Genomic DNA, 13,540 nt, shown 5'->3' with positions numbered 1-13,540 from the left:
CCGTTTTCCCGCCCCATCTTCGCTGCACTTCATCGCCGATTTACTCACAAATCCCTTGTTCCGTCTAGCTACAGCTCCCAAACAGGAAAACCCGGGCCGATTCCGCAACTGTGTTCTTACCAACAGATCTAGACAGCCTCGTAACCCCCTCAAATTCCACACACCCACCCTATAGGCTGTCAAAGGGCCACGGCAAAGGGCTATAGCCGAGAGAATACCACTCAGAGACAGTTTAGGGCTGTGTGTCTTCCTGGGGTTCGTGGCGGTCTTCCTAACCACCCCCTTTTGCTCGCTTCTGGTGTCTTGCAAACTAGAACCAGTAGTTCAACCGTCACCTGATCAGAAACGTCGGCACGACTCGGACTCGGGACAGGACGGGCACGACCACCCGGTTCCTTGCTCGGGTGCAGCGATTACAGGTAGTCCCTAAAATGAGCGACTTTGCGGCTTACCCCGTTCAGACAAGCTCGCCAGCCTCCTCAAATGGCACAGTTCTCCCACCGTCTTTGCCAGGCACAAGTCTGAGGAAAGAGCGCGGTGCCATCGCCGCTCAGGCCTGCGATACCTGCAGGGCTCGCAAGCAGAGATGTGACGAGCAAAGACCAAAGTGCGGCACTTGCCAGAGATTCAATGTCGAGTGTCACTACAGGGAACCACAGCCTACAAAGTAAGTCCACGCCTTACGCCCCCTGAGATGACTCCATCTAATACGGACTCTAGGAAGGACAAGACGCTGGTAGAAATCCTGGATAGGCTCAAGGTCCTAGATGTTCTCAATGTCCTCGAGAACAAGATTGACCACTTGAGTTGGCGCATGGACCATTTAGTGGCCACATGTCATCCCAACACAAACTCCACGACGACGGCAACTCACCTCGCCCCTCCTCCCCCTCTCACCACTTCCACTGGGCATTCCGTTGGCATCCATGGAGTACGTCCTGCCGTAGAACACTACCACTCGTCAGAAGGACTGTCTAATGGGGGGCCTCATGCGCTCCCCAATATTGCTTCGCTCACCGAGGATCACTATCAGTATGTGTCTGCTGTGCATCAGATGCTGGCGTGGCCGGCAATACAAGGCCACCTGGCGACCATTCAGCCCAAATGCCCTACCCGTAACCTCAAGTCGGTTGCGACTGACGGTCCGGCCATGGCACTTGGTGCTCATCTCCCAATGGACCACACTATACCCATAAGCGTGCAAACTGGCGAAGACTATAATCTTGGGCCTGTCTCGGCCCCAATATCAGCCTTTGGATTGGATTGGGACATTATGCAAACGTTGAGCAAGGCTTACTTTGACACCATTAGCCTCCTGCATCCTATCTTGGACCGCCATATCTTTTTGACTCAAACACTTCCGACTTTGTTCAAGAACGGAGTCGATCACAGACTACAGTCCACCATTGCGTTTCTCGTCTTTGCTCTAGGCGAGGTTGCTCTAGGTAACTATAGGGGCGCACCCATCAATGCACACGGAGGGAGGCTGAGCGGTATGAGGGGAGGTTCCAAAAGTCACCCACCTGGCATTATGTTGTTTAACGAAGCGAGGAAACGTTTGGGCTTTAGTGTTGCCGAGACGAGCCTCGAGATGGTACAGGCATACACGTTGGCTAGGTAAGCACGTTGTTCTGAGAACCTGTGGCCCCTCTTACTAATCACAAGAACACACACAGTACCTATTGCGCAACCTGCTCATATCCCATGGTATGTTACCCCTATATACCTGCTACCTTGTTTCGTGCAGATATTACCTGTCGCTTTGGTGATCATGTACTAACAACCGCAGGGATTTTGGAAAATGATTAGAGAAGCGTCTTTGGCCTGCCAATCCTTGATCATGATGTAAGTCAACAATATCCCTCCTAATTTGTCCAGTATTCAAACTAAAGCATGGCAGTAACCCAGGGGTGCTCTCTTCTCCGCAAGCAGACTTGCTCAGAAGAGCATTTTGGCATTGTGCCGTCATGGAAACGTGTGTACCAGATATGCCCTGATAATGTCAACTCAAGCTAATCGGTTTTTGCCAGTTGTCTCAACCTTGAGCTAGGGTTCCCACTTACAGGCCTCGAGAAGATGGAAAACGTAGTCAGCCTCCCCGACTTCAGTACCAGCTTCACAGACTACGATTATGTCAGCAACCAAGAGACACAATACCAAGAGCACTTTGCGTCTCAGATAGCTCTTAGGAGGCTGCTTGTGGAATTTCACGGGACGCTCAGTCGATGTAAGTACCCTTCTTCTCCTTGACCACTCGATACTCTTGCCCAACACTCGTTAACGCGCATCCTCTGCAGCACCATACAACACCACTGCTCCCAGCACTAGCAGCACCCCAAATAAGATCCGCCATATGGCAACGGATCTCGAGCGCTGGCGTAGCTACCTTCCCTCTAACCTACAGTGGCAAGAAGACACACCCGGCGCCTTTCCGTCGAGCGCAACCGCCTACGATGGCCCAAGCATCTACAGCCCCGTCACGACAGCAACGGCGACTACGACCACGAACAGCACCCCGGCTGTCTCTCCCATGCTTCCAACTCCCCAAGCAGGCACCACGTTCATGAGCTCCGTCAGCCCGGGCGTTAGCAGCAGGGTCTCCATGGCCGGAAGCGGCGTCATGCCACAAGCCTTAGCCAATGTCACAGCTTCCGGCCTTCGCTCCCCCCCGATGTCCCACCAACAGCCGATTCTCAACTCCGGCCTTGGTCCCCAACATCAACCAGTGCCTCAACCACAAATGTTCACGGCCGACCTCGACGCCCCTCCTATCCGCTATCCGTATGCCCACGACGTGCAGGTAGCCCTGCTCCGCTCCCGCTACTACTACGCCAGATACCTCATCCACCGCCCTTTCCTCTATAAAGCCCTGCACCACCCGGACGCCATGATGCAAGAAGACGCCATCGGCGCCGCCGAGTGTCTCAAGGCCTCGCTCAAGTGGCCCATTGCCATGTCCCCCTCGTCTCTGCAAAAGCGGTTCGTGCCCTGCCCCTTCTTCTTCACGCAGAATTTCTTTGGGATCTTGGTTCTTCTGCATTTGGTTCTGAGCGACAAGGTGCCGATTCTGACCAAGATCAAGGATACTCTGTGTGGAGGAGAGAGGTTCGAGCTGGAGGCCAAGAAGACAGTGGAGCTGTATGTGGATTGGATTCGGGATCTGAAGGATGTAGAGCCGAGTGCGGTTTGGGATTGGGATGTTGTCTGTGCCATGTATGGATTGGAGAGGAATGGGTAATGGTAGAGCTGGATGAGAAAGAGTCTTAAAGGGTTATGAAAGTAACGAGGGAAGTGGTATGAGAGGTAGGGAGATGGTATCGGATGCAAGACAAGCCGGGCGGGGAAGATTGGCAGTGAAGTGTTAGAGGTGGGGGCGTCTTGGCGATGTTTTGGATGTTTTGGATACCATGTCATTGTCATGACAGGGAGTTTTGGCTCGGCGATTTTTGGACATACCTGTCAAGTGAGTTTTAGATATCTTGATAACACGATCCTCAATCTTGAATATGGGTTGTAGAAAGTTGAAGGTTGACACTGTAACCAGGGTGATCAAATGCGCGCGCCGAAAGAGGCATGCATACCTGAGAATACTTCATACCTGAGAATACTTTTGGGTATCAGAGCCGTCTTTAGAATCAAAAACGATGAACCGTTCAATATCGAGCGAAGCCCTCTTTGACAGGCGTTTTCCATCATTGATCAATCAATCTGGTCAATTTTTTGTCAAATCTACCAAAGTATTCAGCCCGAATTGAACGAGCTGTTCATCTAGCAACTCTGCTGTATTGTCCCGACCTTCCCCAAACCAATCCCCTTCACGTGCATGGAGATTACGAGGGAATAGGAACCAGAGGGTTATCCAACATCATTTCCGCATTGGAGGGTATCATGATACATTAAAAATACGCCAGTAGAATGCTAAAAGTCAGGCTCGCCCGCCTTGGCCGCCCAAAAAGAACAGGAGGAAAAACTTCATCCATCCCATCGTGTCACTATCCCCAGGACTTCTTCATATCCATGTCCGGCCCAGCTCTGTGTTTTCATTTGCCTCCCCCTCTTCTTCTCTTTTGTTCCGAATCATTGCGCAGTTCTCATTTTCCCATCATTAACATTTCGATTTTTTGTGTACACATCCGATGCAAAGTATAAAACAGCCAAACCCACCACAACCCAAACTCTTACTTATTGCTCCTTCTCACTTACAGGCCGCGTCGATGATGGGGTCTGTGTAGTCGAAGGGCTGTCGGGGCGGATCTTCTCCTGCGTGACCTCCTTCGAGTTCGCTCCCGAAGCGAAGGGGGGCTCACTGTTGTTCCTCGACCTCGAGTGGGTGCTGGGACCGGCAGAGCCGTCGTTGACGAACATGCCCTGGTCGGTGGTGTTGCGGAAGTAGTGGTGGACTTGATCGTTGAAGTCATCCACCTCGAGATCGTCGCCCATGGAGTTCTGGCCGTTGACCTCCTTCTCGCGGCGCATGCGCTCCTTGCCGGCCCACTCCTCACGCATATCCTCGATCTTCTGCTTGTGGTCGAGCTCAGGGTTGTAGTGCTTGCCAACGCCGCGGAGGCGCTCCCAGAGGGAAAGGTGCATGGGGTGGATGGCGATGCCGTGGTAGTCTTCGGGCTTGCCGGCGCGGATGTAGCTCCACCGGCGCTCTTGCTCCTTGAGGTCAAGACCGGTGGTATCGGGGAGGAACAGCCAGGTGAGGATCATGCCGGCGAGACCGAACCAGGGAACGACGTAGAACTTGGTCTGGGTATCGATGTAGTTGTAGAGAACGGAGGCGAGAAGCGCACCAGCCTTGCCGCAGCAGGCGCTGAAGCCGTGGGCGGAGGCGCGGATGGGGGTAGGGAAGACCTCGCCGGCAACGAGGAAGGTGACGCTGTTGGGGCCGAACTGGTTGAAGAAGCTGGAGAGGAAGTACATGGCCTGGAAGGACTTGATACCGGCGGGGCTGGTGTAGTATTCCAACTTGAAGGCGGGAACAACGAACATGATGAAGCACATGAGGAAACCGACTTGCTGCATCATCTTGCGGCCATAGAAGCGGTTGTCCATGAGGAGCGAGGCCAAGTAGTAACCGACAAGAGAGATGATGACGTTGTACAAGTTCCAAATCCAGCCGGTCAAGACAGAGCTCGAGCCGCCGCTGATGACGGCGATGAATTGAGCCTGGAAGAGTTTGTTTCCGTAGAAGAAGACATCGTTGCAGAACCAGCAACCAGCCGTGGCGAGGAGACGGCCTCCAAAGTGCCTGGTGGTCATGGCAAGGGAATCAAAATCGTAGCCGGTAACGTTGGTCTTCTTCTTGGCGGCAATAAGCTGTCGGCTGGCGTGGGGCATCTTGTAGGTTCTGTAGTAGACGAGCCAGAGGGTACCGACGGCGGGAATGGCGAACGACAATCTGAATGTCCACTGGACAGTGGCGAGGCCATAGGGCGGGGATCCGCTACCGGCATGGAAGATGAGGAGGAGGATAATGAGGAGGGCCTGGTTGATAAGCTGACCCCAACCCTGCATCAAGAAGGCGGTAGTAACCTTGCGGCCACGGTGAAGACGGTCGTTTCTGGTGGAAAGCTTTCCGGACGCGACAGAGTTCTCCATGGAGGAGGTAGCAGTAATGGGATATTCTCCACCGACACCGAAACCTGCAGACAAAATGTGTTAGCTTTGCACGTAATGCGACTTTGTGCCTCTGAGAGAGAACTTGCCGTAGAAGAAGAGAGACCAAGCATAGCAGATAACCCAGCCCTGGAGGGTCAAACCCCAAGAAGCCGTGAGCATGAGCAAACCGACAAACATGATAGCGGCATCCTGAATGAGACCCCAGCGGCGACCAATCCAATCACCAATAACACCAACGACCAGCTGGCCAACCATGATACCGATAACCTCGAGATATGTTACGGCAGCGATCCAGTTGCTGCTGCACTCGGTAGCATTGTGGCCCCAGCATTGCGGCCAGGTGGCTTTGAAGAGAGGCTCGATGTTGCCGATACTGAAAAGGACGTAGCCCTCGAGACCAAGACCGGCACCGGGAAGGACGGCGTTGCGGAAGTACCACGAGACGGGGCTGAGAGGGTCCTTCTTCATCATGCGACCGATGGCCTTGAGCTCCTGCTTCGCCTCCTCATTCTGGACCTTGTTGACGAAGGCTATCCTCTCGCGCAAGGGCAGGTCGGCCCAGTAGGTGCCGTCTTTTGTGTAGATGTCGTCAGGTTGTGTGAGGTAGCCGAAGATGGCCTTCTCGTGGTCGGGATCAGGCGTGACGCCGAAGGGAAGCTGAAGAGCCTCGTCGCCGGTGGCCGGGCCGTGAGGCACGGGGATCAGACCCGGCGTAGGGTCGTGGTGAATGTCGGGACGCATTACGTCGTCATCCATGTTGAAGACTTGAAGTAGTTGTTTTGTATATGGGCGGGGTATATAAAGAAGAAAAAGAGATTTATAGGATAGCGAGATGGATAAAAAAAGATATCAACGAGTAGGTGTAAGGTTGGCTCCCCTTTGGTAGGTAGGTAGGTCCTTGGATGGCATCAAGGAGATACGGGGGAGGGTTGTCCTCTTGCTCAAGATCCCTAGACCAACAGCACAGCAGGCGTGTTGATTCTGGAGATCAGATCAGATGATGATGATGAAGGAAGAGAAGGACAAGACCGCTGGAGAAAAAAGTATGGTTATGAGACTCGATGGCCACAACGCCGGTACCTGTCGCGAGTTCTTATGGCAGGATAGGATGGAAGAGCTTGGGGATGGTGCTGGGATACCAGCCGTCTCTTTCTAGTTTGGGATAAGGTGGCTGAAGAAGAGTGGAGGGGTAGCGGTACCTGTTTCTGCACCATTATTCAGCATGCAAGAGGGGTACAGCTACCTCGACGGATCAATGGACAGGGGGGCAGTTACAAGCGCCTCCACGCCGAACACCCGAAGGCATGGCCCTGTACGGACCAGATCAGGTCGTGGTCGAATCGAGCACTGTCATTGGCAGATGTTGGGAATTTTTCCTCTCAATTTCCAATTCCAACGGCACCAAAATCTGTGGGGGAACGGGGCTCCATGGAGCAGTCGAACTCATTGGAGACTGGAGTTGCAGACCCTGACCGCTGACAATGGTTTCCCCGTGCGCTTCCGGCCTTTTTTTTTTTTTCTTGATAATTTTTTTTTCGCTTTACTTGCCCCCCTGCATCTAGTGTATGCATTGGATTTGATGGCATCATAGCAAAGGATGCCGGTCCCCCAAGAAACCAATGGATATTCAGGGTCTTGACTACGAGCTTCCTAAAAAAAAAAAAAAAAAAAAAAAAAGCTGCATGTCTGGAGGTGTAGATTTTGTGAAACGGTCAGTCTTGTTCATCTGACATTCGGGACCGTCATAGTTGGGTTTCCTTGTGACGGAACCCTTGACGGATGAGAGGATCGCAATGTCGAAGGCTCCCGCTAGAAAGTAAAAGAGTTCGGAGGAGATGGATCAACAACGCACAGGAACAGGCAACGACGGACACTGCTCGCTCGGTGCGCCCACGTGTTACAGTCTAACGCTGATATCATTCATTATTGCGCAACGCATTTCCGGTAACAGTGACGCAGCGAGGGCACGGCCTGAAGTGGTGGTGTTCTAAGACATATGAAACTTGATGCCTGTGCTGAGGCTTCCTTGTTTCCAACGGGGAAGACTTGGAAGAATTCAGTAATTCTGGTTGAAACAGAACGCGGGTAGACCGGGGAACAGGACGTCTTGGTATAGGTCTGGTAGGGCAGTGAGGTCAAGCTCTGTCAAGCTTTGCCGCCTCAAAAACAGACCGCCTTGGCAGCCAATCAAGGACGTCGCAGCTCTTTCAAGCCGCATCGGCATCCGCCCGTGCGGGTCATTGGGCAACACGACGGCCAAGTGGTATCGGGGCCCGCCACCAGGCAGACGGGAGTTTGGTGATATGCACACAGAGCACACGACAGACGACACGCGACACCGACGTTGGCCGACCGACCGACCGACCGACCGCCCGCCCGACCGCCCTGACTTCCGGCGATGGATCCCTCACGGATTCTTTTGACTCCAGAGGGCTCCGTCTCCAGCGAGTCCAGCTCAACTGGATGTCGTTAATGCACGGCCGAACTGTGGATAGCACATAGACGAAGCCAAGATGCCAAGAAAAGATAGAAAGGAGGAACATGCACCGAAGAGGCAGTCAGACACACGACACGTTTGTTTTTCGTCCTTTTTTTTTCATAGTTGTGACGATGCCCAGACATGTCGTCTGAGAGGATGCCCTCGTGCCCTCGTGCCCTCCTTCCCCCTTCTGCCGCGCCCAGACGAAGCGGACACAGGCATGGCATGTTGACTTTGTTGACTTTGCCATCCTCGCCGGCCAACCGCGATGGAGCCATGCGGACTGCGGGCGGCGGCGACGGCGGACGGAGTCGGTTTTTGGACCGTCCCTCGTCTTTTCCGTGCCATCCCCCCCACGTGCCCTCTTTGCCCCAGGCTGCAGGATCTTCTTGGCTGCATCATTTTCGTGCGCTCCAGCGTGGGAGCGAATGCAGTCGAATGCGGTTCGGATCAACAGCCTGCAGATTAGCTCGCTGCTTGTTCAACGTGCCTGGTGTGTCGCTGGGGGGTGCTGGCAGCCACTGCAGCTGAGTGTGTTTCGCGGCGTCTGGACTTGTTCGCTTTGTGGTGGATTGCCATTCACGAGGTCGAGACCGCCCACGTGTGTCCATGATTGGTCGAAAGCACTCGACCTGGGTAGATCCGGAAATGTGGGTCCGAATCTGCAAGAACGCACTTCTTGGCACCCACCACACCACCCGAGCCTAAAAATCCGCTTTTGGCGCGCTGAATTTGGGTACCTCTAGTTACTCCAAAACCCATACACATCCGTGCAAAAAGGGTGTCCGGGCTGGCAGTCCAAGAAGTGATCACTGTAACCTGTGCCTCAAAATCCCTTCATCGTCGAATCTGTCCTTCACAATGCTGCCGCCGCCTTTGGCCGTCCTCGGTTCTTGTGCTGACCTCGGCGAAAACAACAAGTGGGGTTAGAGAAAGTCCCAGCGGCACGACTGACTGATTGACTGAGGGGTTGGATTCCCGAGTTATTCTCCACAACGGACTCCGATACACATGGAATGGAACCGGCCGTGGAACCCATTTTTGGAAGTCCAGAAGGCGGTCAAGATATGGGAGAAAAGAAGGGCAGCTTTTGTTCCATTCCAATGCTAGCTATGTACATACTAACGCGGCCAAGCGGCCAAGACGGCTCCCCCGACGGGCGGCGCCGCGAGTCAAGACAACAAACAGTTCAACTCGCCTCTTGTCCTAGTTACAAGAAGCTTCGATACGGCATGTGCTCTCGTGTTGTTGAGCCGCACAACGCTCTTTGTACGGCAAAATCACAATGGAAGCCAAAGTGGAAGCTTGCAATCTCGGCAGATAAGAATCATCCGTCCACAGCAACCGAAAGATCCCCAACCATTCGCTAAGTCAGACGACACAACTTTATTTCGACCTTAAGCTTGGTACTCTCATCAACTTCTAGTGTATTGCGACCAACTGATGTTCCATTAGGGTTTGTCACAATACCGAGGTGGTGATCCTGTCAAACACGGCGTAAGTCGCACAGAGAGGCCATTCAGGAGTACCGCGCACTGCAATCTGCTGCATTGTAGCCGGTATCCGATGCACTGGTTCGACACAAGTTATTGAAAAGTTGACCACTCACTCGGTACCAAACCTGATTTTGAATCACGCCTGCCCCCCCCACCTGGTTGAAGAATACTGTGTCATGTTCAACCACCCCCACAGCTCCCCAAGGTCTCAAGTTCCCCCGCTTCGGGTCTGATATAGGCTATCCCCGCTTTTATAATTGTGCAAAAGTGTCCAGGTCATCTCTGGGAGGGTCGGGTTTCAGCCAATCGGTGGCTCCCATCATTGCCTGCGGGATACCTTTTCGATCCTTCAGATACGTTCATCTCATAACCACCATGCTGCCAACCACCTAGTGTACAGGTATTTACCAAGTATACTTAACTGGTATTCGTGAGAGAGAGTGGAGAGGGGGCATAGAAATGACACTTTTGCACAGTTAAAGGGATCGATCCATGTCTCACAGACACACAATCTTACTCCAACGTCATTGTCATCATCATCATTACCACCTCCTTCTCTTCCTTCGAAAGCGCCCAAGGGCCCTCAACATGGACATGGGGCACGTATTGTGACTCGGCCAGTCTCGGTTGAAATCTCCAATGTGGGTGAATGTGGTGATCCCTTGTTTGGACTGGGGAGATATAGTATGATGTGTGGTGTTGTGGTAGTGGAACTCTAGATGCATGCTTGCTTTTAGCAAAAATTGTGGTATGTCGAGACTTAAATCTCAACTTCGACACTTGTCTCCGGTGGATACGCTACGCTATACAACCTCGCTAGCAACTGTCCAGCTGTAGTTTATTGACACCAGGATATCATGAGAGGATGACAATGGTGATCCATCCCTTGTTAGAAATGCTCGGATTCTTGGAATATACAAGACTTAGATACTAATCACATACGCTATCAGCCTTATCTTCACTTTACAACTTACCAATCCTGGGCCTGGTGCGAGGATTCTTCTGTCATCTATACATTTTTTTTTCTTCCGGAGGTCGAAGCCCCTTCAAGAGAAAAAAGTCTGGATTTCCTCACTTTTCCACCCTACGTCCTGCCAGAATAATGCTGCAACGGTCAGTACCTACCCAAGTACAAACAAATATTCCAACAGACATATGTAAAGGGAACGATCCTCCCCAACTTTCTCAATTTCAAATCGTGATTCAACCTGTTTGTTACCAAGCAGGAATAGCATCGATATTAATTTTAGCGATTGCGCGAGATCAACTACATGCGCATGTACGGTATCTTACACGGTATCTCACATCCCATCTCACCTGCGCTTCTAATCAACTACCGCAAAGACTCGGGGCATTGATTTTCAGGTTCCAGGGAATTCAGGCATAGTCAGTAAGCAACTTGCAACATTCATGCCGCCAGAATTGTGTGCAAGATGGTCCATCCAGCGCCCTAGAAAAAAAAAATGAAAAAAAAAAAAAAAAATCAAAGGAGTAAGAAGAATCAAATTTACAGTGCTCCGAGTTGGTACAGTAATTTGTCTGCCTAGCTATTTCGTGAAGGCATAAAATGCACATATGTATGTATGTCTGATAATGCCTAATTTCCCTGGAAGCTGCCCGAAACATCACTGTCCCGAGTCTATACGGTATCATGGAAACTCACAAAAGATCACACCCTTCTGAGTAGGTATCCCCTTGGTAACCTTGGTAATGCGATAAGAAAGTTTCGCGAGAGACGAGACGGGCGTTATCGAGCATGTATCGGCTGCCGTGGTCAAAGATAGGTATGATCCCAAAAGCCAGGAGCACCACCAATCAGACAACTGACGACTTCGTTGTATTTTTTAGGTACTACCGACCATCACGCCTTCCATGTAAAGTGACCATGTCATGCATAATTTAAACATGTACTGGTTAGTGTAAATACCCATGTAATGCTGGTCGCCTGTCTGGTGGTGTGAGCACATAACTGCCTGCTGCTGCGATCACCTGATTGCTGTACGAGAAAAAGAAAAAGCCAGAAAGAGATCCTTCGTTTCATGGTTTTCAGGACTTGCTACGGCATCGTTCTCAAAGGTACTGTCAAAACCTTTTGTAAGTCACTGTTGCTTGTACATAGCTGCAGTCATTCCGAAAAGAAAAATACCGCTGTTTTCGCTATTCGTTCTGATGAACGTGACTTGCTTCATGTCGGTCAGTTGAACCGAGTACCGTAGAGTCTCGCGAAACTCGCAAACTCCCTTCCCTCTTTGAGCGCCGGGCATATGGCAGAAATCTGGCAGAAGTATGCCCAGTAAGCCAGCATATGCCAGCATTAGTCCCCGGCCAGTTACTAGTATAACACAGTGCTGAACTTCGGCATTTGGTGGCTCCCAGTATTCCAGCGTTCTCTCCGTTCATTTGTACCCTATAATCTATATCACTTACCCTCGTCGTCAACGTCATTATAGTATAATTATCGCTAAAATACCGTTCACTACAATCAAATAGCGGGTCCCCCAGCCAATTAGGAGGGCACCAACACCCCCCTCCAACGCCGAACTCATTGAGATTCGCCCTAGTCCCGCTACTAAACTATATAATAAATGTAAAATATAATAATTACAACTAGTTAAATATATTATTCGATCCTATCCGATAGAGAAGAAACTTTAAGTTAATTAGCTTGCCCCGTACAATTATCGACGATAAGCGAAATATAAAGGGTTAATTAGATTTGCAATAAATTCTCATTTACCTTACACAAACGTAAATTAGACTCGAATGTTAATACTATATTCAACCCCGCCAAAATAGCAGTTCTCAAAACGACGGCTACCGTAATATAATATATCGAAAAGTTTACGACTTTTATAAAATTCCGTTTCGAACGATTGCTAATTAGTAGAGTAACCGTAATAGAATTCTACTAAAAGTAGTAAGAGCCGGGAGGGTAATATAGCTGGTAATAGAGAAGAAGCTATACAAAACCTTCTAATTAACCTATACTAAAGATAAGACGCTAATAACGATATTTTAATTTCGCTATCGTTCGAAGGCGGTTTTTATAGAGATATACCCTAAAATTAAAGAATTATTTAAATTTTCGCGTAATTAATTTACGAATTTTCTTAAACAGTTTTATATTATCCAACGAAAAGTTACATATTAAGCCCAAAAGCTTCCTAATAAATTATACGCAAAAATTAATTTATTTCTTTAGTAAATATTTTATTTAAATAATAAGTATTCGAATTGTAATTATTAAAATAAGGAGTATTAAAAAGGTAATAAACTAATTAATAGTATAGGTTTATTAAATACGTTAATTAACCGACCGTACCTAGCACCCGTACTAAATTCCCGTCTTCTCATATCCTAAATTTTAATAAGATCCCTTTATTGTACGAATATTTCGACGGCAGTACGTATAATTTTAAGGGATTTAAAACCATCTCTAGTAAGACCGACCGTAATAGATAGAATAAACGATAATGTTCCCTAATCTTCTATATCTTTATTAATAGTAGTTAGTAATTAAATTTAACGATAATCTTTTATAAAGAAGGGAAGGTTCGTAATAAAGAGGAGTATTTATACGTAAAAGATGTATTAATACAATTCAATGATAACGTATACTAAAATAAGGATCTCTTTTATATGTAATTAAATGAAAAGTTTACCCCTATATTAAAAAAGGCGGGGTAAGAAATACTAATGGTTATGGATGTGTGCCTATCCTATAACTCCCAGAAAGTTAAAGAGAAGTTTAATAAGTTTAATGAGATTATTGGTTACCTAGTTGTAACGGTAATAATCCTTAGTAGTCTTACGAATTTATTATAACTATTAGATACAATAATTAACTTATTGTTTAAAAAGATAATAAAGGACGAAACCGAGTAATTGTAAAATTAATAATATATTAACTACCTAGGTAAAAAATACTCTATCTCCGATA

At 49.4% G+C, this 13,540-nt stretch overlaps 2 protein-coding genes across 2 annotated transcripts; one reads left to right on the top strand and one right to left on the bottom strand.

Moving 5' to 3' along the window:
* Positions 1-159: 159 nt before the first annotated feature.
* B0T23DRAFT_76650 (uncharacterized protein) lies at positions 160-3,300 on the top strand. Its single transcript, XM_062841757.1, has 7 exons — positions 160-667; positions 721-1,617; positions 1,677-1,707; positions 1,790-1,845; positions 1,901-1,975; positions 2,031-2,227; positions 2,298-3,300. Exons 1-7 carry the CDS (start codon positions 432-434, stop codon positions 3,236-3,238), a joined length of 2,433 nt encoding a protein of 810 aa, XP_062695416.1. The 5' UTR covers positions 160-431; the 3' UTR covers positions 3,239-3,300.
* A 472-nt stretch (positions 3,301-3,772) lies between these two features.
* B0T23DRAFT_373626 (MFS general substrate transporter) lies at positions 3,773-6,847 on the bottom strand. The gene is made up of 2 exons (XM_062836805.1): positions 5,712-6,847; positions 3,773-5,648 (listed from the first exon to the last, which is right to left on the bottom strand). Exons 1-2 carry the CDS (start codon positions 6,379-6,381, stop codon positions 4,183-4,185), a joined length of 2,136 nt encoding a protein of 711 aa, XP_062695415.1. The 5' UTR covers positions 6,382-6,847; the 3' UTR covers positions 3,773-4,182.
* Positions 6,848-13,540: the final 6,693 nt, after the last annotated feature.

Source organism: Neurospora hispaniola, assembly GCF_033458365.1.
Source record: "Neurospora hispaniola strain FGSC 10403 chromosome Unknown B0T23scaffold_2, whole genome shotgun sequence".
NCBI classification, from domain to species: Eukaryota; Fungi; Ascomycota; class Sordariomycetes; order Sordariales; family Sordariaceae; genus Neurospora; species Neurospora hispaniola.
The sequence above is the reverse complement of the archived record's forward strand: the minus strand, read 5'-3'. Positions and strand labels throughout refer to the sequence as shown.